General features: G+C 46.7%; 2 protein-coding genes across 5 annotated transcripts; one reads left to right on the forward strand and one right to left on the reverse strand.

Moving 5' to 3' along the window:
- Window positions 1-184: 184 nt before the first annotated feature.
- On the reverse strand, window positions 185-22,558 carry DPCD (deleted in primary ciliary dyskinesia homolog (mouse)). 4 transcript variants are annotated; one of them, XM_010356126.1, is made up of 7 exons: window positions 22,446-22,558; window positions 15,453-15,533; window positions 8,629-8,753; window positions 8,158-8,291; window positions 4,660-4,704; window positions 904-1,006; window positions 185-481 (listed from the first exon to the last, which is right to left on the reverse strand). In XM_010356126.1, exons 1-7 carry the CDS (start codon window positions 22,507-22,509, stop codon window positions 377-379), a joined length of 657 nt encoding a protein of 218 aa, XP_010354428.1. In that variant the 5' UTR covers window positions 22,510-22,558; the 3' UTR covers window positions 185-376. The 4 variants fall into 4 exon arrangements, with proteins under 4 accessions (XP_010354428.1, XP_010354429.1, XP_010354430.1 ...); XM_010356127.1 differs by lacking the exon at window positions 4,660-4,704; XM_010356128.2 differs by lacking the exon at window positions 15,453-15,533 and having other exon boundaries at window positions 22,446-22,552.
- LOC115900372 (40S ribosomal protein S27-like) lies at window positions 14,539-14,880 on the forward strand. The gene has a single exon (XM_030940649.1). It carries the CDS (start codon window positions 14,571-14,573, stop codon window positions 14,823-14,825), a length of 255 nt encoding a protein of 84 aa, XP_030796509.1. The 5' UTR covers window positions 14,539-14,570; the 3' UTR covers window positions 14,826-14,880.
- Window positions 22,559-22,572: the final 14 nt, after the last annotated feature.

The following is a 22,572-nucleotide window of genomic DNA, read 5'->3' on the forward strand; positions in this document are numbered from 1 at the left end:
GCAGGGAAAGGCCAGCCCTGCCCTACTAGGGCCATGTGCTCCCACCCCATTCTCCCTTTTTGTGGAAAGCTTTATGTTGAAGGTCCCTGGGATAGAGAAGGGAATGTCATCACACCCTCCCGAGGGAGGCCAGTGGGGTCTGGGGCCAGGTAGCATACAGAGGTAAACAACAGGGCAGTCCCTGTGCAGTAAGTAGCTCAGAATGACTTTACTCAGGAAATACGACCATGACTCATTGGCTAGGAGTGCCCCACGGCCCAGTTCTTGTAGACCCTTGATAGCTCCTAGAAGATAGGAGGCTGCCGTGGTCAAGAAGGACCAAGCCTTGAAGTCTCACGGCACCCCCTGTGCTGGAGGTATAAGGCTCAGGGGCCAACTACTGGGTCTTGCAGTCCCCATCGTTGCCGTGGGCTGTCTTTACCTTCTTTAGTTCCTTCTGTAGCTCGGACTCAGCCACCACAACCTCCTTTGGCTTCTGGTACTGTGGATGGAGCCAGGAAGAAGAAAATAATTCAGTCACTGTCCCTTTTCCTTCCGTACACACTTGGGGCCCCTACTCCTTCTGATCCCCTTATTTGCACAACAAAATTGAGGCCTATAGGATTGATGATTTGCTCAAGGTCACGTGCCTGAGTAGGAGCAGACATTGGACCAGAACCCAAGTTCAATTTCCACCGCTTCCCCTTCATCCTCTACCCTCTTCTAGCTGTGAATTATATGGTCAGGCTCCTCCCTGAGCCCCCTCCCTGCTCTCCCCTATGCTGACTTAGAGATGCCTGTTCTCCCACAAGCACACCCTAGGGCTTGGGGCTAGAACTGAGGACTCTTATGGGATGGGAAGTGGGCAGGGAAAGAGGAAGACTCTCCCTGATGCAGTGTCCAAGAAGTCTGGGTGAATCTTACAGAGATGATCAGGGTGCAGTTGGCGTGGGCAAAGCTTAGCAAGGCGTCATCCAGAGGTAGCTGGTGTCTGTCTAGGTCAGGAATGGAGAACTTCTTGTAGTACCTGTGGGGACACCGAGAGGCCATTGGGGCACTCGGCAAGGTGACCTAACAGCTGGGTATCAGGTCCTCTGCTGCCTAGCTTCTAAATAGTTCTCCCACACCTTCCACACATGCAGAGAGGAAGAAGACAAGCCAGTTAGAACACCAGTATTTTAGAGCTCAGTGGCCCTGGAAAGCATAGAATGCAAGCCTTATGTCCAGTCCAGTGGCAGAAGAGCAGAACCCAGTTATAATTCTATGATTAGACCAGGGATTGTAGTGACTCACATCTCAAGAGCTGGGTCTCCCTAAGACAGGCAGAAGAAGCCTGGAACACAAATAGCTCAAGCAGCTTGGACTCCTCTACACCCAATGCCTCATGGAGACACCAGAAAAATGGGACGTGTTCTAACAATGGACAGAATAAGGACATTCAGATCTGTCTCCCAAAGCTGGGGCCCTATTGCTACCATTTACATAAGAAGTCCTCTGAAGGCCTCAACTACCTGTTCCTCTTTTGGGGCCTTTCAAGGCCTTGTTAGCCTGGCTGTACTTGTAGGCCAGAGGGAAAAGTGTATCTACTAGGAGAAATCTCCTTGAGAGGACAAACCATGTTACTCTTCATGGAAGCTGGACCTCTGGACTACTTGGCTGGCCCCAAGTCCCCACTCCTCCATTTTTACACATCACACATGGTCCTTATCATCTCCAGGTGCTGGTTCAGAGATTAATGATGCCTTTTAATTAAAACAAAAACAAAAACAAAAACAAAAGAGCAACACCCAGTTCGTAATGTGTATAACTAGACTTCGCAGGAAATTTGACCCCCCTTACCAAAAAGGGAACTGAAATGTGCCTTGTTTCACAGCCAGTTGTCAGCTGGGATGGAAGTCAAGATTAGAGTAAGATTCCTTGTCCTTGGTCTGATGCTTACTACACCAAAGCACGATGAATGGCCTCTTCATCTCTAACAATATGCCAATTTGGCATTTTACTTCGTGGAAATGTGGCTTAGGATCTGGCCAGGGGCTGCCAGACCTGTCACTTGGGCAAGGCATCACTTTCTGCTGCAGAGGTTGTATGGGCTGTGAAGGGAAACACCTCAGGCAGGTACAAACAAACTCAAGTGAGAGGCCTGGGGAGGATGGGGCTTTTAGTACTTCAGAGGGGCCTGGTCCTTGTGGTGACAGCTACCCTGAGTCCACTTCAAAAGCCCCTATGCCCTGGGGACTCGGAGAGTTGACATCAATGCAGCACTTCTGCCCCGGTCCTCCCTGCCCAAATCCCTCCGTTCAACAGAGACTCTGGGGCCCCTCTCCTCCCAGGTTCCCCACTCCCCACTAAGGTACTGGGACCCATGGCAGGAAAAGAATGTTTACTTAAAGGCTGACAGTTCAAAAGGAATGGGGGCTGGGGGATCCTAATGGCACTGCAAGTTGCTTTATTTTCCAAAGCTCTGCCCCAGGGAAAGGCGATCCATCTGCCTGCAAACCGGGGATGGAATGCCTGCCTCATCCTCTTCCTAGCCAGCTCAGGCTGAGGGCTCTTCCTGGGGCCTTTGGTCTGGCCAGCAAAGGTGGCAGACACTGATAATAGGGGAGAGTCAAAGGTTAAACAGCAGAGATTAGATGAACACAAAGACTTGTTAGGAAGTGTTAACATCTTCCCTGCAAAGATACACAAAAAGCAGAACCAGGAGGGAAGCAGCCCAGCCGAACCATTCCCCCAGGCTGGGGCAGTGGGACCAGAAAACGAATCCCAGGGCTTGGCCACAACAGCAAGGACAGGATCAGAGGGAACTTAAGGTGCATAGCTTGCACCTGCTTTCCTTGAACTACTCCTACCTCCAGGCAAGAGGAATGAAGGCAGAGCACCTGGAGGCTCAGCTTGGTTTTTGAGTCTGTTGTAATGGATTTAGTTTATTGGTTGAGGTTAAACAACTTCTTAGAAGCGCCTGATAGTCAGGCTCAATCAAGGGAGTAGGGAGCATCTGCCTTTTCTCCTCCTGGGGCAGCCCACCCCCTTCTCACCCCCATTCCCCAGACATGGGTTTTTTTTCCATGATGGGTACTGTATTTGACTTTCTCACCAGCACCTGGACAACAGAGAGACCCACTGTGCTTCTGGAAGAGTCATAACGTTTAGCCTCAGACAGCTGTAGGTAGGCAGCAGACATTTATTGGGCATCAACTGTGTCCCAGGCCTTGAGCTGTGAGCTGGGGATTTAAGGATGAAGAAGAGGGTGCGCATGGTGGCTCATGCCTGTAATCCCAGCACTTTTGGAGGCTGAGGTGGAAGGATCACTTGAGGCCAGGAGTTCAAGACCAGCCTGGACAACATAGCAAGACCCTGTCTCTACAAAAAATTAAAAGAAAAAGATGAAGAAGAAACAAGGCCTCCAGATGCAGTGGCTCACTCCTGTAATCCCAGCTCTTTGGGAGGCGGGCAGATCACTTGAGGCCGGGAGTTCAAGACCAGCCTGGCCAACATGGTGAAACTCTGTCTCTACTAAAATACAAAACTTAGCCAGGTGTGGTGGCAGGCGCCTGTAGTCCCAGCTACTTGGGAGGCTGAGGCAGGAGAATCACTTGAACCCAGGGGGCGGAGGTTGCAGCGAGCAGAGATTGTGCCACTGCACTCCAGCCTGGATGACAGAGCAAGACTCCATCTCAAAAAAAGAAACAAGGCCATATACCTGCTGATCAGACCTTGTTTTGTTTCTGCTAAAAGTTGAATCCTTACAGCAGGATAGTTCCTTGGCTTCCTGCAGATGCCCCGCTCTCCCCAATTCCTACCTCCCTTCACTGTTCTATCTCAGCCATACAATGAAAGATGACATTTTAAAAAATTAATGCTTATTCTGTGCCAGGTTCTAAACACATTTAGTTGTCAAAACAACTCTCTCAGGTTGGTGACTTCTATTATTCACTTTTAAACAAAAGGAAACTGAGGCCCAGAAAAGTTAGATATCTTGCCCAACTCACAAAGCTAGTAAACAGAGAAGCCCGTATTAAAGTGAGAATCCCCCAAATCTCCTGACCCCTCCATGTCTCCACATTCTCACCACAAAGTAATAGCCCACAATGGTCTAGATTATTTGCATTTGTCCAAGGATGGGGCAGATATTGGGGTGGGAGGTGGGGATGTTCAACCATGAAACAGGTTGTCTCCCCTGGAATCTAAACACTCTGCGGGCCCCCTGGGTACTCTCTCCAACACATCAATGGCCTTGCTTTCTGAATGTCAAAAGTCTTCAAAAGACGTATGTGGAAGTAAAGGCTTGTCGCAGAACTCCTGGCCCTGCCCTGTGACCCTGGAGAGGTCACTTAATTTCTGGGCCTCAGTTTCCACATTCCTTCTTCAAATAAAAGAGCTGCACTAGATGAACTTGAAGTCATTGTCAAAGGGCCCAGAACAGGCCAACTCTGTACCCTATCTTCTCCCTGTTCCACAGACAACTCCATTTTGGCTCTTTCAGGAATTACCTACTGCCTCCCTCTCTACACTCTCTACTGTATCCCCTCCCCAATTCCAGCCCTTCTCCAATCCAAAAGGACACCAGAGGCCAGGCCATCAGAGGGAGAGAGACTCTGGAGGCTGAAGGCAGGAGCAGGGCTGCTGTGGACAATCACTCAGGTCATGCCTCACATACCTCGGAGGGGGTGCCATGCACACCTGCACACTGCCAGAGGGTCCAGAGAAGCCTCCAACCAGTCCGCCCTTAGAAAAGCAGCAGGCAAATCTTCTTAAACATCAAGGCGCTAGGCAAACCCAGAACCCCCACCCACAGTCACCCCCTGCTAGAGAGTCACAATCACACACACATACTAAAGGCTCTCGGCCCCACCAAAGAGCAGCCTGTTTAATCCAGAGTTTCTTAAACTTATTTGACCACAGAATCCTTTTTTCTAGTGAAGCCTATTAACATCTCCCACAGTGTTAGTATCACCGATGTCAAATCAGCCAAGCTCTCCTCAGATTCCAATTTCCAAAGAACTGTTGAGGACCTGCTTCAGGCCAGCCATTGTGCTGGCCTGTACATATACGATTTCATCCAATTCCCCAAAATCTGTGAAGGAGCTCTGAGTGTTCTCTGATAGATGGGGAAACCTTGCCTACCTTCTACAGCTAATATGTGACAGAGGCCAGATTTAACCCAACAACTTCTCACTCCTGCACCCTGGCTCATTCCACTTACAGCGGTCAACTTCCAGGCTGAGGCTAGGAGCCCTCTTTCTGCACAAATGTTATTATCAGGAATAGATGGTTCAACACTGGGATCCTAGAAAAGCACTTTTTTCCTTCCCTGATTCAGCCCTCACTAATATGTGAGGCCAAGGACATGATACACTACAATCAATTCCTTCAAGTAAAGTCACCAACCCAGCTCTTCAAAGACAAGGCAAGTATGGGTAAAGAAACTCTGGCTTTGGTCAGTAACCACATTCCAGAATATTAGAACTGGGGCAGGTATGGAACCTCCAGGTGAAGGAAGAGGTCAAATCAGAGAGAAATGCCATGATGTGATGGAAAGTGCAGATGCCTGGGCATCAAGAGAGATGGTCACTAACTTTCCTTTCAGCAGGCTGGTTCATCATGCCGACTTTATATATACATTTATATAATCATCTATAACACAAGAATAAAAGTATGGATCCTGCCCACCTCCCGATAGCATGATGATCAGAAAACAGATTTTAAATGTACTGTATCCTTAAAAAGCTAAACACTGTGGAAGGGAGTAGCCATTGAGTTTTTGGCTTCTGGCCAGAGGCCACACTGGTCTGGGTGTGGTGGCTCACGCCTGTAATCTCAGCACTTCAAGAGGCCAAGGTAGGAGGATCACTTGAGCCCAGGATTTTGAGAGCAGCTTGGGCAAAATGGAGAGACCCTCAACTCTACAAAAACAAATTTTAAACTTAGCCAGGTGGGGTGGTATACAACCACAGTCCCAGCTTCTCAGGAGGATGAGGTGGGAGGATCCCTTGAGCCCAGAGTTCAAAGCTGCAGTGAGCTATGACTGTGCAAGAAGTGCACTCTAGCCTGGGCAATAGGGCAAGACTCCATCTCTTAAAACAAAACAAAACAAAACAAAAAAGAATGTCTATGCAGGCTATAACCCTTGATGAGAAATAAATCTCTCCCTTCCAAATTAATTTTTTAAAAAGGAATAGCCATTGAGTTCTATATAATTAATGGGAGTCAAGGTATAAAACACATTCCTCCAGGTAGAAGGTAAAAATGCCACTAAGTTCAGGAATGATCTGGCTAAGGGTTCAGCGGCGTCTAGGTTACCTCCCAAAGCAGAGACCTGAGGAGGACAGGGATGAGCCAGGCTGGGACACTGGACCAGAGGCTCAGTGTGGGTTCCAAAGTGGGCCCTGAAACACTCCTCTCTCCTCTATGGGAATCCAACCCTCAGCCCTGCCCCTCCAGGGGCATCACTCCCATCCCACCTGGCCTCACCCATCATTTCAAAAATATTCAACAACCCCCACTTGCCTTGAGAGCTAGCGTGGGCCTCTAGCCACGGAGCTCCTGGCCAATAGCGCCACCTATGGCTGGATGTGCGCAGGAGATGGGACCCAGAGGATCTGCCCGCAGATGAATTTTTTGGTGAGCTAGCTAGCTTCTCTTTCCTCACTCCCTGGTAATCACATTTCTGTCTGATATCTGTATTCGACAGTGACCTCTGGGGGACAAAAAAGAGGCAGCAGCCAGCTTCACAAAGTGCTGGGCTGCAGATTCAAGTGCTATCAGAAGCACTTTTGTTCCCAGTTTGGACCCAAGGCCTCTTCCGCCAGGGAACGCTTGCTGAAGCATGGAGTTTGTTTTCCTACAGGCAATTTCTCTGTTGTCTGAAATTGCTAAATTCCACTTTAGGCAGTGACTCCTGTTAACGATGAGAACAATAACAGGAATAAACTGCCTCTTATCTGAGGGCTTCAAAGTGCTTTATAAACACAAACCCTTATTATTATGACTTTATAGACAAGGCCCACTGCAGGGGCTGCTGGCTGCATGTACAGCAATAATCCTGAAATTAATTCATCCATCTCTACCCTTTCCCCTGTCCTCTTAACCCTGCCAAAGCAATGGGATATAGGAGTCACAAGAGGATAGCAGCACCCAGGGCCGCAATGGGGGAGTCTGGGAGCTACCCTGCTTCCCTGTGGGCCTCGTGGGCCTGAGAGAGATGGAAGGGGAGACTGGCACCACATCACCTGAGGAGATGCACAAGGAGCTGGGTCCCCATTACTGCATGTAAAGCAGGAGATGGGATCCCCATGAGGCATGTTGAATGGCTTCACAGCTTGCAGACAGGTAACTTGTAAAACCTCCCATCTCAATGCCCAAATCTATTTTGTGGGAGGTGGCCCTAGACTGTTATTCTCTCTAGCCCAGGTCAAGATTGATTCATTTCAGGGCCATTCCCTTCAGGCCTCACACAGGGCATTTCTCATCTCCTGTGATCAGTCAGGGCTTCAGAAACCTAAATGAGATCAATGCATTTCCAAAATGGAAATGCACTGTGGCCACCTTCTGTCCTTTCAACCCCTGCAGTTTGCCTCCCCTCTAAGGGACCACAAATGGAAGTTGAGTACCCCTTTTGAAGCATTATGCAAGAGATTTCCAAGCAGCCCAAGCATCTGCCCCACTGTCACTCAGTCTGGGGAGGGATTAGGTTTACTGCTGCCCAGTCTGCTTTAAACTGCTGTCAAGTACTGCTTTAAAGGACTGTCACTGCCACTTCAGACAGGTGTGCCTTCCAAGCTATGGCTCCCTGCCAGCTCTGACAGTGATGTCACCAGGCCACCCTTAACAAGGACTGGATCCAGCCAGGAGACCAATATCATAATAACCTTTCAGCAGAACCACCTGAGACCACAAGCTAATGTTCGTGTGATTTCCCTCATCATCTCATTCATTCAACAAATATTTACTGAGCTCCTGTCTATGCCAGGTACTATACTAGACAGTCATTCAAATTTCTCTTCCCTGATGGAGCTGATTACATTATTCAGGCTGGTCCTGCAGAGAGGAAGCCCTTCCAATACCTGGAAGCAGAAGGGCTTCTTCTCTGCAGGACCAGCCTGAATAATGATCCTAACCCCAGATCAAACCCCACCTACAGCCTGCTCATACACACAGGGTGCCCTCCACGCTACTCACTTCTTGTTGGTTGTTTTGACAATGATGCAGCGCTCCTTCTGGTCCACACAGACACTGTAGACATCCTTAGGATAGGGGAGGTTTCGAATCCGCCACTGGAAACTCTTCTTGGTGTCCTTGCGCATGAAGATAGGCTACAGAAAGCAAATCCAACTCGAGGACTGTTCCTGGGGAAGGGAAGGCTCCACCCTCATCAGAGCTCTACCCTGGGGCACAAGACCCTCAGCTCTTCTCCACTGCTGCCCTCTGACACTACTATTGCTACAACACTCCAGGCCCTGAGCCCCCGCCCTGGGATGATCAAGCCAAAATGTCTGTATACATTCAAACAAACATTTATAGATTGCTGTGTCCAGGTGGCACACTGGAGGTGAGGAGGTGAACAAGATGTGGTGCCTGTCCTCAAAACCCAGCAGCCCACAGCCCACCCCCACCTCAGCCCGTGCAAGACACCTGGACAGATGGACGTACATTGGCATTGCTTTCCTTGATGAGTTCAGGCCCCAGGTTCCCTGCTCCTAGGGGCGCTGGCTCTCCTACTTCAAGCTGCCACTGGCCCATGGCTCCCAGGGCACTTTTCACACGCCACTTTCTCACTGGGGAGAGAAGCAAGCATCGGGATGAGAGTGAAGAGAGGGTCTCTGCTCTTTTCTGTCGAATCACCGGCACCACACTAGGTAACCAGCACAAGATGAAAGTGGGAGTGTTGGGCCTTTACTCTCGGCTTTGTTAATTTAAGGAGGGACCTCACAACTTCTGAAATTTCAGTAGAGCATTTCAACATTAGACAACCTACAAAGCGCATCTCATGGGTGCTCAGGCAAAAGGAACTGGAATGAAGCTCTGAGAGGAGCCAAGTGGAGTCAAGAAACCCTCAGGCATGGCTTCAAGCAAAGAGAAGAAGTGAAAATTAGGAAAAGGGTTGTTTCTGGTAATGGAGAAAATCTGGATCCCAAAAAGGAGTTGAGGCACATTTTTTCCCTCAGAAACATGCAGAGGAAAAAAGAATTAAGAGGGTGAAAGCTGTTGGGCAGGTCTGTATCATGATTCAGAAAGTCCAAATGTAGAAATTCACTCATTTCTGGTATACCTTGCTTTAAAAACAAAAAAAACAAAAACAAAAACCAAAAAAACGCCCCAAAGCTGCATTTAAACAAAATCGTAGGCACATGCCATATTTTAAATGCACTGTTTATAAAAGATCTAATGTGAATTTTTTGTAAAAGGGAATCCTTTTAGAATGCAAATAACCATCTCTATTTTACCTTAACAACCCAGATGCTTGCATAAGATTTTAAGGCACATATATTATGAAAATTATAAATCAAGAAACTAGTTGAATGGACAGTACCTGAAACCCTGCTGAGATTTTCATTTTCAGGAACCATGCAGTCCATCACTGCAGGGGAATCTTTTCTGAGCCGTGACCTCCCATCCCCCAGTTCCTTTCCCTTCCTGCTGCATTTGGAATCTGGGGGCTGCCTGCTATGGTATCCTCCAGCCTGAGGAGCCCAGTTGGTGCTAAAGACCAGCAGCCTCTGTAGCTGTTTAAGGAACTAAACAACTCAAAAAGTGCACAGTACTCGGTTACAGTTGTTTCTGTTTGTGTCTTCTTCCAGGTAGAAGTTGATAGCTACAGTCAGGTTCTCGGCACTAGGCAGGCCAGCTGTTTACTTTAGACCTTTTGAGCAGCTGTGTCAAATCCAAATGCCCTTACCGCTATAAGTAAGGCACACAACCTGAACACAAAAGTGTGCTGTAAAATTAGAATTTTCCCTTGGATATGTGCTTTTATAAGGTATGCTGCATTCTGCAGTGTGATTTTATTACCTCTTAGGGCCAAAAATTCTCCCTAGAAACACATTTCCAAGTTTATAATGAAAATTAATAAGGAAGTGTAAAACTTGGAAATATGCTTTATAGGCAACTTTTTTCCCCCCACAAATACTTCTCTCTTAAGTGAATGAACTGTGACCAGGAGTATATCCAAATCTATTCAGTGTTAATACCGCACTTCACTGGAAGCAGCCTTCTGGGGGCCTCTGTCACAGTGGCGAACTCAGAAGTGACAAATGCCTCTGAGCAGCAGCTTATTGTGAAAATATCCATGTACCCTACTCTATACTATAGGAAAGATCACTCTCAGATTCTTGCTCAGACTAGGTATAAAATGCTGTGTGTAGAATAAGGCAGGAAATTACTTTTTTTCTCAGGCATATTGACAATGGTATGGGGACAGCTCACATTGGACGGCAGTGTCAGAACCACATAAATACTTGGGACCATTTAGTGTAAGGGCAAACAAGCACCCTTAGACTCCAATGGTGCCACTTCATAATAGAACACAACCATCACAGATTTTAAAGGTGGAAGTTCCTTTAGAAAGCATCTACTCCAATGTCTGTATTTTTTTTTTTTTTTTGAGACGAAGTCTTGCTCTGTCGCCCAGGCTGGAGTGCAGTGGCCAGATCTCAGCTCACTGCAAGCTCTGCCTCCCGGGTTCACGCCATTCTCCTGCCTCAGCCTCCCGAGTAGCTGGGACTACAGGCGCCCGCCACCTCACCTGGCTAGTTTTTTGCATTTTTTAGTAGAGATGGGGTTTCACCGTGTTAGCCAGGATGGTCTCGATCTCCTGACCTCGTGATCCGCCTGTCTCGGCCTCCCAAAGTGCTGGGATTACAGGCTTGAGCCACCGGCCCCGGCCAATGTCTGTATTTTTAAAATGAAAAATAGCATTTCTTCCCTGACTGCTCTCTTTCAACCCCTGCCACTACTCTCCAGGAAACAGAGTATGAAGAATTACTGAGGCTCAAGGAGACAATCTTACAAATGCCACAGCTAAACTCCAGGTCTCGTAACTCCAAATTCAGAATTTGAATTATTAATAAAACTTTATTCTGAAAGTGTTCAATAAGCATATGTAATATTTTGAAAGGTTTCTGTGTTTTTTTTTTTTTTTTCAAGTAGCTCAATTTATTTATTTATTTATTTATTTTTTGAGACGGAGTCTCGCTCTGTCGCCCGGGCTGGAGTGCAGTGGCCGGATCTCAGCTCACTGCAAGCTCCGCCTCCCAGGTTTAGGCCATTCTCCTGCCTCAGCCTCCCGAGTAGCTGGGACTACAGGCGCCCGCCACCTCGCCCGGCTAGCTGTTTTTTGTATTTTTTAGTAGAGACAGGGTTTCACCGTGTTAGCCAGGATGGTCTCGATCTCCTGACCTCGTGATCCGCCCGTCTCAGCCTCCCAAAGTGCTGGGATTACAGGCTTGAGCCACCACGCCCGGCCCTCAATTTATTTTTTTATATTTGGCCTTTAAAGGGTAAGCTTTGATTATCTGAAAAAGTAAAATATGAGGACTACCTCACTACCTGGGGCTGGATAAGTGACGTGCCCCGTTAAGTCATGGGCCTTGCTAAATTGGGTGTCCTAATGCACAATACAGCACCAGGGTGGCCTGGAGGGACGATAACCACCCCAGGATTTTCTGTGCACTCTTTTACTCCAAGAAATTTTGAGTTTTACACAGAAAACTTCCCAAGAAGTACTCAAAGAAGGAAGAAAGTCAGCTGCTGGTTTCCTTACTTCTGACATTAAAAACCACTCAGGGAACTTGACACCTCTGGCTGCTTCATCTTTATTTCTTGTTTAAACATCTTGAGAATTAAATTCTTTGTTAGAATGCAGAAGAAAGTCTCCTTTCCCATTCCCTCTAGAGATAAGAACCAATAAAAGATTTTGGTGAAGTTCTTATTTTTCCCATGCACAAGTGCACAGGTGCAAATGCAAATGTACAAATGCACACTTTGTCTTGTCTTTCTTGTCCCTGTCTTTGTTCCTGAACTCAAGGACGGCTCCTGCGGCAACAGAAGACTGTTTCCACCTGCTGTCACTCTGATTTGATTATATGTTAAACCCAAACTGGTGTGTGTGAGGCAGCTTCCCGGGATGCTGTCATATCTTCCCAGCTGAGCCCCAGCCAGACCCTGGAAAGGAGACTTTCCACCCTGGTGAAGGGTCTGATGGGGAATATATAAAGGAGGTGGTGCCTGGGGGCTTTTTCCTAAGTCAGCAGGAAGCAGGCTGATGTCCCAGACTGCTGAAAGGAGGCCCCATCTTTCAGGTGGGCTGGAAAGTAGACATCCTAAAGGCCTCTTTCCCCAAAGCTCCAAGCCCTGGCCCACTTCCAATGTGGATAATTACATTCCCCTTCCCTAAATACTCCCTGCAGCTTAAACTGGATGCAGGATTCTTCTTTTCTGCCCTAAAACACTGCAACATTGCTATGTGGCTATTAAACAGCTGCCATGTCCCATCCCAGAGGAGGCCGAAGGGAATCGAGTGGGTCATTTATAAAGCCAGTGAAGTGCTTGGGGATGAAAGTGCTCAATATCCTCCAAATGCAGCCTCGGGTGGTTAGGCTGGCGGTCAAATACCAAAGCAGATTAAGTCGGTAATCCGAATGTAATCGCTGGGGGATGGCCTGCCCTTCAGCCTCAGCCCCCTTGGACATGCTGTGTTCTTCTCAGGCTGGTTTGATGTTCCGATCATTGTTATGGGGCCTTCAGTTTTTTCCTCTATGAATACATGCAGCAATCATTGTGGGGGGTGGGAATGAATAGCACTGAGAAGGTAGGAAAAAAAATAGGACACTAACATGCTTATTAACACCAACTGGAGGAACTCTGTCCCAGACTGACGCACACCTATTGGCAATTCTTCGTCTGTAAATTACTTTGAGTTTTTCTAACAGAAAACCGGTTTGGCTAATTTTCAAATTTGTATACTTAGCTAGAAAAATGGAAACTATTCCTATTTATTGCCACAAAAACCATGTCCCTATTTTGCTTCATAGAATGCAAAAGCCAGCTCAAGCCCTGGGATTATTTATACTTAAAAATTAATAATGAATAGTATTTTGCCAGGGCAGCTGGGGTGGTGGGCAGGAAGAAAAGTAAGAAAAAGATCTGCTATTCTAGAGCTGGGCCCAGTGGCTCAAGTGAGGTCCTCCTGTCTGCCCATCGGTCCACACTCAGGCCTTTCTGGGCAAAGAAAAACATAGTAAGAAAAGAAAGTTGGATTTAAGTATTCTCAACTCTCAGCACTATGTTGTTGAGGACTAAAGCATGGACTCTTAATTGGACAGAACTAGGCTTAAATCCTGGCTTAGAAACTAGCTACATAATTCTCAACAAGGTGCTTAACCTCTTTGAGCTTCCATTTTTTCCAAATGTAAAATGGAGACAAGAGTATCTACCTCATAGGGCTTTAATGAGGATGAGTAAATGAGGTAATTCACATAGAGCACTTAGCATGGTGCCCAGTAAGAGTCATGATATTAATATCATTATTAGGTCAACTTTAGCCAAACAGTGTTCTCCTGTGAACAGTCTTCTCCTCCATTTCCGCTTTTAAGAAAGAAGAGTTTGGAAGCCACGGTCTATTCCCCACCTGCCACCAGGAGAAGTGACAGGTTAATGTGGGATATCGGGGCACATGGTGCTACAAATGAAGAAACTTGGACTTGTTTTTAATTTCAGTTTCATGCCCAAGCACAACAAAGACATCGGGTTTTATTTGTTTGTTTTTACAGCCGCAGCAGCTATAGCTGTTTTATTTGCTCTGTGTGGAGGAGTAGAGAAGTGGCACGGGGGGCTGGGAGTGAGGAGCTGCGGCTAGTCTCTGGCCTGGTTATGGTGGTGGCTAGTCCACGTGACCTCTGCTTTCATAAGTTCTCCCCTGTTAGGCATTCCAAGGCTGTCATCCCCTGGGAGCACTATAAATTACAATGCATTGTGAGGATATTACTACTGTATTGGTTTCCACCGAATCAGTGTCATATGCTAAACACATCAAGATTTTTAATAGCACCAGACTAAACCAATTGGGACTGGAGCCCAAGCAGCTCATAATAAGGAGGGATCAACACTTCACTGTGTGACTGAACATGCGCAGGACAAACATTTTAAGACTGGAGACTGAGGGAATGCAAGCCACTGTAATCCACGTTGTCGGTTCTAGACATTTATGAGCTGTCAGAAAAAGGGAAAAAGAAATTCCCTCACCAATACTACCTGTCGATCAGGCCCAGGAAGAAATTAAAGCCAAGAATAATGACAGGAAAATAAACCAGCCCGTGATTCCATCATTGGTCTTAGCATTTCAGATGGAACTTAATAAAGAGACCAACTCCCACTGCTGACAGCCTTGGGCCCTGGGTCAAAGAGCCAGCCACCTAGCTCTGGGAAGCTGGTTAATGCTGATGTGCACACCTGGGAACACAGTGGACAAATCAAATAATTCCCAGAAATCTGAGCTGGAGCCACTACCCATGAGCCTGTTCTTAGAGGAAAGGCGCTGCAGGAATGAAAGTGACCACACTGCTTTTCCGGCGGTGACGACCTACCCACACGAGAACATGCCTCTCGCAAAGGATCTCCTTCATCCCTCCCCAGAAGAGGAGAAGAGGAAACACAAGAAGAAACGCCTGGTGCGGAGCCCCAATTCCTACTTCATGGATGTGAAATGCCCAGGATGCTATAAAATCAACACGGTCTTTAGCCATGCACAAACGGTAGTTTTGTGTGTTGGCTGCTCCACTGTCCTCTGCCAGCCTACAGGAGGAAAAGCAAGGCTTACAGAAGGATGTTCCTTTAGGAGGAAGCAGCACTAAAAGCACTCTGAATCAAGATGAGTGGGAAACCATCTCAATAAACACATTTTGGATATTAAAAAAAAAAAAAAGAAAGGAAGTGACCACGCTGCAAAATCACTGTTTTGACCCTCTTGGACTGAGATGTTCTTCAAGATGAGGACGGTATTTTACAGTGTTGCCTTTGAGGCAAGCTCAGAAGCTCTGCCTCTGATACTCGCCTGCTCCTGGTGTGGCTTCAGAAAACAAAACAAACAAACAAATAAAAAAAAAAAAAAAAAAAAAAAAAACAAGGAAAAACAAATTGTGGTGAAAGTCCGCCCTCATCCCTCCTAAACCTACAAGGCTGACTTCCAATACCACCTCCTCTGTAAAGTTTTTTCCCAACTGTTTCTCTACATCTTAGAATTACTCTCTCATTTGTCTGGGGCGAGGGGTGGGGATGAATTTTACTGGTCAAAAGGACTTGCACTCCACTTTTGGTGCCCAGATTATTCTCAGGAACATTGTTGTCTCGAGGGCTTTAGTCTCACCCAGCTTCTACATTTGATCTGGGCTCCTGCCTCAAGCCTAAGGCTAGGAGTAGTCACTGTGCTTAGGTCAGCACCAAGTATTCCTAAAGGCCCACTGGGAGCCTCTGTCACTCACCAAGTAGTTCACTCGTCTTCTCGTCATATTCTTCAGCCATTTCCTTGCCATCTGGGAATAAATAGTGCACCTTCCTTCTCCCTGTGCACAAAACAGAGAGCGCCTTACCTCAAAGCCTCCCCTTGCCCTGTCCCTTGCAGATCAAGGGGCCTATCTGGGAAACAGCGCCAGCCTTGGGAGTACTGAGGAACCCAGCCAGGGCCTCTCCAAACTCCTTGCCAACCATCACCCACCATTACTTTAAAACATGTCCTGAGACTCTCTCCCTTTCTGAAGCTTTCCTTGAACATGTCTTTGCTCTGCTGTTTCCTCTACCAGCAACAGCTCCATACTTTTTCCTATCTGTGGAACTCTTCTTTGCCCTTCAAAATCCAGCTCAAATGTCACTTCCACTGGGAAGTCTTCCTCCACTATCACCTCCAGCCACCTTGGTAGGATTAATCACGTCCTCATGTGTGCCTCCCTAATGTTTTACTCATATCCATAGTGGAGCGTTTACTATGTACCATGATACTTTTAAAAAGCATTTGTCTTCCCATGAATGATAACATATTTATCTCTCTCTCCCCACTTCCTAAAACCAAGTCTATGTGTTCAGGACATTGAATTAGGTTTCCTGACCAAGCACTCCCTCTAGCCATGCCAGTGCCCTGCCTTCTTCTGCACATCTCCAGGCTATTCCTATCATACAGTAACACAATGCTAAGTCCTCATGCATTTTCTTCATGGCACTTACTTTGGTTATGATTTTACATCTATTTATGTGACTCTTTGATTATTGCCTCTCTTCTACTAGATAGGAGGGGTTTCATCCCCATGCTAGGGTTTCCTAAAGACCAAGCGTGGCTCCTGGCATATACTAGGAGCTCAACTAAATACTGATTGAAAGGATGAATAAACATTGATGCACTATCCACTGAAAGAATAGAAGAAACTAAGGGAGGCCAGGTGAAGTGGCTGACACCTGTAATCCCAGCACTTTGGGAGGCCGAGGCTGGCAGATAACAAGATCAGGAGTTCAAGACCAGCCTGGCCAACATGGTGAAACCCCATCTCTACTAAAGATACAAATAAGTTAGCCAGGCGTGCTGGCGGGTGCCTGTAGTCCCAGCCACCCAGGAGGCTGAGACAGGAGAATTGCTTGAACCTGAGCGGCGAAGGTTTCAGTGAGCTGAGATTGCACCACTGCACTCCATCCAGCCTGGGCAACAGAGTAAGACTGTCTTAAAAAAAAAAAAAAAGAAGAAAAAAGAAGAAGAAGAGGAAGAAGAAGGAAGAAGGAAGAAGGAAGAAGGAAGAAGGAAGAAGGAAGAAGAAGAAGCAGAAGCAGAAGCAGAAGCAGAAGCAGAAGCAGAAGCAGAAGAAGCAGAAGAAGCAGAAGAAGCAGAAGCAGAAGAAGAAACTAAGGGAGTCTCCTAGCCCAATTTCTCTACCCATGGAGCATTTGCTTAAAAGTGGCTATGTAATTTCCCCCTTTCTTTTTATAGGTAGGGAAGTAGATACAGGCAGACTCCTCAGTAAAACTAGTAACAGAGCACTAATATCCAGTAGACAAGTACCCTATGTATGCTTAATGAATAAGAGCCCCAAGGTGCCTTTTTCCTGTCCAATTCACTTCTCTGGTATACAGTTCCCTTGAGCCATTCCTAATCGGTATTCTGCGTAAACTCACCCCTAAATCTGCAGGGCCTCTAGCAGAGCCCTAGGTTATATCACCCTTAATCATTTGGATGGCTCACAAGCATTAGAAAGGGCTCTCCTGTCAGGAGAGGGATCCAAGGTACTGCCTGGGAGGAGCTCATCTTCTCCCCTTGGCATCTAGCCTTGAGTCCAGACAGGATGCAGTGCTTATGAAATCCACCAGGCATTTCACGTCTTATCAAATTTAATTCTCACAATAATCCTATGTGTCTTCATTACCTGTATTTCATAGATGAGGAAAACTGAGGGCTTTTTGTTTGTTTGTTTGTTTGTTTTTGACAGAGTCTCGCTCTGTCGCCAGGCTGGAGTGCAGTGGCGCAATCTCAGCTCACTGCAACCTCTGCCTCCCGGGTTTAAGCAATTCTCCTGCCTCAGCCTCCCGAGTAGCTGGGACTACAGGTGCATGCCACCACACCAGTTAATTTTTGTATTTTTAACAGAGAGAGGGTTTCACCATTTTGGCCAGGATGGTTTCAATCTTCTGAACTCGTGATCCACCCACCTTGGCCTCCCAAAGTACTGGGATTACAGGCGTGAGCCACCACGCCCGGCCAACTGAGGCTTTTTTTAGAGAGTCTCGCTCTATTGCTGAGGCTGGAGTGCAGTGGTGTGATCTCGGCTCACTGCAACCTCTGCCTCCTGGGCTCAAGTGATCCTCCACCTCAGCCTCCCGAGTAGCTGGGACCATGGTTGCACACCACCATGCCCAGCTAATTTTTAAATTTTTTTGTAGAGATGCGGTCTTACTATGTTACCCAGGCTGATCTCAAACTCCTGAGTTCAAGCGATCCTCCTGCCTTGGCCTCTCAAAGTATTGGGAATACAGGAATGAGACACCACACCCGGCCCTCAACTTTGTTTAAAGTGGGTTTTCCCAAACAAGTGTTTTTGTTTAAGAGTGTCTGCCTATGTTCCCTAGGCTGGAGTGCAGTGGCTATTCACAGGCATGATTATAGCACACTACAGCCTCAAATTTCTGGCCTCAAGAGAGCTTCCTGCCTCAGTTTCCCCAGTAGCTGGGATTAAGGTGCCCAACACAGGTGTTTAGTTTTTATAAAGTCAACTATGTATTTTCTTTCTTTGTGGTTACTGCCTTAGAAGTTGCGCTCAGAGTATCCTCCCTTACCCAATGATTATGCGATACTTATCTATACTTTGTTTTAATAGTATATTTATTCTAGAAATAAGTGTATATATAAATTATTAAGTATATTAGTATATTTTTGTAAAAGAAAAGATAACTGTGAGTGTAAGCATGGAATAATATAGAAGTTTATGTATAAAAATATAAATTATGGGCTGGGCGTGGCAGCTCACGCCTGTAATCTCAGCCCTTTGGGAAGCCAAGGCAGGCAGATCACCTGAGGTTAGGAGTTCGAGACCAGCCTGGTTAACATGGTGAAACCCTGTCTCTACTAAAAATACAAAAAAAATTAGCCAAGCATGGTGGCGGGCGCCTATAATCCCAGCTACTCAGGAGGCTGAGATAGGAGAATCCGTTGAACCCAGGAGGCAAAGGTTGCAGTGAGCCGAGATTGCGCCATTACACTCCAGCTTGGGCAACAAGAGTGAAACTCATCTCAAAAAAAAAAAAAAACTAAACGAAATTATGATTATCTAGGTAGTAATATTTAATATTATATGTGACTTATTTTATTTTTCTTATTTCCACAATGAATTATTTCTTTAAAAAATCAAAAGGACATTGGATTGGCCGGGCGCGGTGGCTCAAGCCTGTAATCCCAGCACTTTGGGAGGCCAAGACGGGCGGATCACGAGGTCAGGAGATCGAGACCATCCTGGCTAACACGGTGAAACCCCGTCTCTACTAAAAAATACAAAAAACTAGCCGGGCGACGAGGCGGGCGCCTGTAGTCCCAACTACTCGGGAGGCTGAGACAGGAGAATGGCGTGAACCCAGGAGGCGGAGCTTGCAGTGAGCTGAGAGCCGGCCACTGCACTCCAGCCTTGGTGGCAGAGCAAGACTCCGTCTCAAAAAAAAAAAAAAAAAAAAAAAGGACATTGGATTCTCATTATCCAACCCAAGATATCAATAGCCATGATTCTTGGTGGAGGGGAGTAACCCTCCCCCACTCCCACACCCCTCCTACACACCCAGGGGTAAATCTGCAGGTTTGACAAGGCATAACAACATATGCGATACTGAATTGTTTTTCAGTTTGGGGATAGGGTGGAATCTAACATCATTTTGTGATGCTACTAACAAAAGAACTTAACAAAATCCTGGCCGATAAAATATTTGTTTAAACACTACTGTGACCAAAAAGAGCGAAAGCAGGGACTGGAGTGGATCTTTGTATACTCATGTTCAGAGCAGCATTATTCACAATACCCAAACGTTGGAAGCAACCCAGGTGTCCATCAACAGATGAATGAATCAACAGAATGCAGTACAGACATACAATGGGATACCACTCAGCCTTAAAAAGGAGCAAAACTTTGACACATGCTACAATATCCATACTTCTGTGCCTACCTCTTCCAGGCATAGCCCTTGGTCCTTGCTGTATCTCCCCGAAAAACACAGGGAACATTTAGAGGTTTACTTTAGAAACAATATTACAGCCAGAAAGGACCTCAGACATAACAATCGTAGCCCATCCACTTCATTTTACAGATGAGGAAAGTGAGATCCAAACAAGTAAAGGGGCCGACTAGAGAGCCTGTGGTGAATTAACGGCACAGCTGGAAGCGTCCAACTGTGGCAACATGGATGAACCTTGAAGCATTACGCTAAGTGAAATATGCCAGTTACAGAAAGATAAATATTGTATGATTCCATTTAGATGAGGTTCTTAGAGCAGTCCAATTCATAGAGACGGAAAGTCAATTGGTGGTTGCCAGGGGATGGGAGGAGGAGGGAATGAGGAGTTGGCGTTTGATGGGTACAGAATTTCACTTGAGCTGAGTGTAGTGGCACATGCCTGTAGTCCCAGCTATTCAAGAGGCTGAGGTGGGAGGATTGCATGAGCCTAGGAGTTCAAGGCTGCAGTGAGCTATGATCGTACCACTGTACTCCACAGCCTGGGTGACAAAGCAAGACCCTGTCTCCAAAAAGAAAAAAATATCCGTTGAGAAAGATTAAAAAGTTCTGAAGATGGTGGTGATAGTTGCACAACAATGTGAATGTACTTAATGCCACAGAACTGTACACTTAAAAATGATTAAAATGCTAAATTCTGTTATGTATTTATTACCACAATAAAAATAAAACCCACTGTCCTATGAGAAAATGTCCTAAATATTTAGCAAGGCATAAGAAATCTATCACAATATGTCCCAATTTATCTGTAACCTCTCTTCATTTTCCACATCCCCTTATTTCTGCTTGAGAAAAGGGACCTTTTTATTCTCCCTTCTATCCTGGCATGTAGTATAGTACCTGACATAGTTACAGGTGGTTTGTTCTGACTGGGTGACTGCTTTAACATTACTAAACGTTTTGTTACTCCCCTAGTAATCAGGCACGTACCTTCACACCTTTACATATGGGCCCTCATATGTGAGTCGTTCTTCCTTGAATAGATATCCCCTCTTCTTCACTCAGCAAACACCTATTCTATTTTTTTCTCTTTTTTTTTTTCCTTTTTTTTTTTTTTTTGAGACAGGGTCTCACTGTGTCACCCAAGCTGGAGTGCAGTGGCATGATCTCAGCTCACTGCTGCGTCTACCTCCCTGGCTCAAGTGGTCCTCTGGTCTCAGCCACAAGGTAGCTGGGACTACGGGGCATGTACCGTGATGCCCGGCTAACTTTTGACTTTTGTTTGTTTGTTTGTTTGTTTTTTGTCTGAGACAGAGTCTTACTCACTTGTCACCCAGGCTGGAATGCAGTGGTGCGATCTCAGTTCACTGTAACTTCCGTCTCCCAGGTTCAAGCGATTCTCCTGCCTCAGCCTCCAGAGTAGCTGGAATTACAGGTGCACACCACCATGCCTGGCTAATTTTTTTGTATTTTTAGTAGAGATGGGGTTTCATTATGTTGGCTAGGCTGGTCTCAAACTCCTGGCCTCAAGGGATCCGCCCACCTCAGCCTCCCAAAGTGCTGGGATTACAGGCGTGAACCACCACACCCAGCCATAATTTTTGTATTTTTTGAAGAGATGAGGTTTGGCCATGTTGCCCAAGCTGGTCTCGAACTCCTGAGCTCAAACGATCCACCCGCCTCAGCCTCCCAGAATGCTGGAATTACCAGCGTGAGCCACTGTGCCTGCTTATTAATTCTTCAGGACCCAGAAACATCATCACTTCTGTTGGGTTTTCTTCCAAAGAGATGTCGCTTACACCTTCACTCTTCCCTACCATTTTATACAAGACTACAACCTCTATTTAACACATCTTATTATTTAAGTACATGTTTTTCCCAATCAGTCTAAGTCCTGTGACAACATATCTTTTTCTTTCTGTTCTAGTTTAGAGCGTGGCACATAGTAAAAGCCTCCCTAAATGTTGCACGAACAAGTAAATGATTTTAATTTCCACAAACTCCAGGCTTCCCTGGTTGGCCTCTGCCTGTGAATGTGAATCACCAGCTATTATCTTGAAAGCCTCAGGAACTTCAGACGCAATTCATCCTGGCTACCCAGTGGGTCCAGAAAGGACCCAAGAGCACAGGGGGCCGACATTGGCCAATTCTAGGATGAGGAAAAGTTAGGTATCCATGCCCCTGTGCCCACTTCTTCCAGGCACAGCCCTTGGTCCTTGCTCTAGCTCCCCTAAAGACACAGAAAACATTTAGAGGTTCACTTAACAAAAATATTACAGCTGGAAAGGACCTCAGAGATAACAATGGTAGTCCATCCACTTAATTTTACAGATGAGGAAAGTGAGGCCCAAACAAGTAAAGGTGCCGACTGGAGAGCCCGTGGTGAATTAATGGCACAGTCGGAACTAGAGCCCAGGCCTCTCTCCTCTCTAAAGTCTAAAACATTCTTGAATTTCAATTTCCTCTTCTGTAAAACGGGGTGGAAAATTAGCCTCTCAGGACAGTGGTGAGGAGCAAATGAGATAATGAATGTAAAAGAAATTACTATATTAGAAACAGAACTCAGAGCGGGGCGAGATGGTGTAGAGGAATTTAAGGGGTGTCCGGAGACATGTGTTCCAGTCATGTCATCTCTGCGAGCCTCAGTCTCCTCATCCGCAAATGCAGGACCTGGCTCGGCTGACGACCGAGACCCTTCCAGCTCTGCCGACCCAGGCCCTGAGGCCCTTCCCGGAGGGCCGGACCCTGGGGGAAAAAAGCGAAGGAGCTCGCGGGGACCCTCGAGTTACCGTCCTGCAGCAGCGCAGTCTTCTGGGCTGTCCGCAGACTCTCCATCCAGCCCGTCACCGCCATCTTTCCTCTGCTAAGCAGCGCGCCCGGCCGCTACCATGGCAACCGTTCCACCGACGGTCACTT

The sequence above is a fragment of the Rhinopithecus roxellana genome, chromosome 11 (assembly GCF_007565055.1).
Source record: "Rhinopithecus roxellana isolate Shanxi Qingling chromosome 11, ASM756505v1, whole genome shotgun sequence".
NCBI lineage: Eukaryota > Metazoa > Chordata > Mammalia > Primates > Cercopithecidae > Rhinopithecus > Rhinopithecus roxellana.

What these genes read in the sequence shown, in the direction of transcription:
- LOC115900372 (XM_030940649.1), top strand. Translation starts at nt 14,571, where the DNA reads ATGCCTCTCGCAAAGGATCTCCTTCATCCCTCCCCAGAAGAGGAGAAG.
- DPCD (XM_010356126.1), bottom strand. Translation starts at nt 22,509, where the DNA reads ATGGCGGTGACGGGCTGGATGGAGAGTCTGCGGACAGCCCAGAAGACT. An exon ending in GACTGCGCTGCTGCAGGACG is followed by an intron (nt 15,534 to 22,445) that starts GTAACTCGAGGG and finishes TTTTGTGCACAG; the next exon opens with GGAGAAGGAAGGTGCACTAT. An exon ending in ACTGCACCCTGATCATCTCT is followed by an intron (nt 482 to 903) that starts GTAAGATTCACC and finishes CTCCATCCACAG; the next exon opens with TACCAGAAGCCAAAGGAGGT.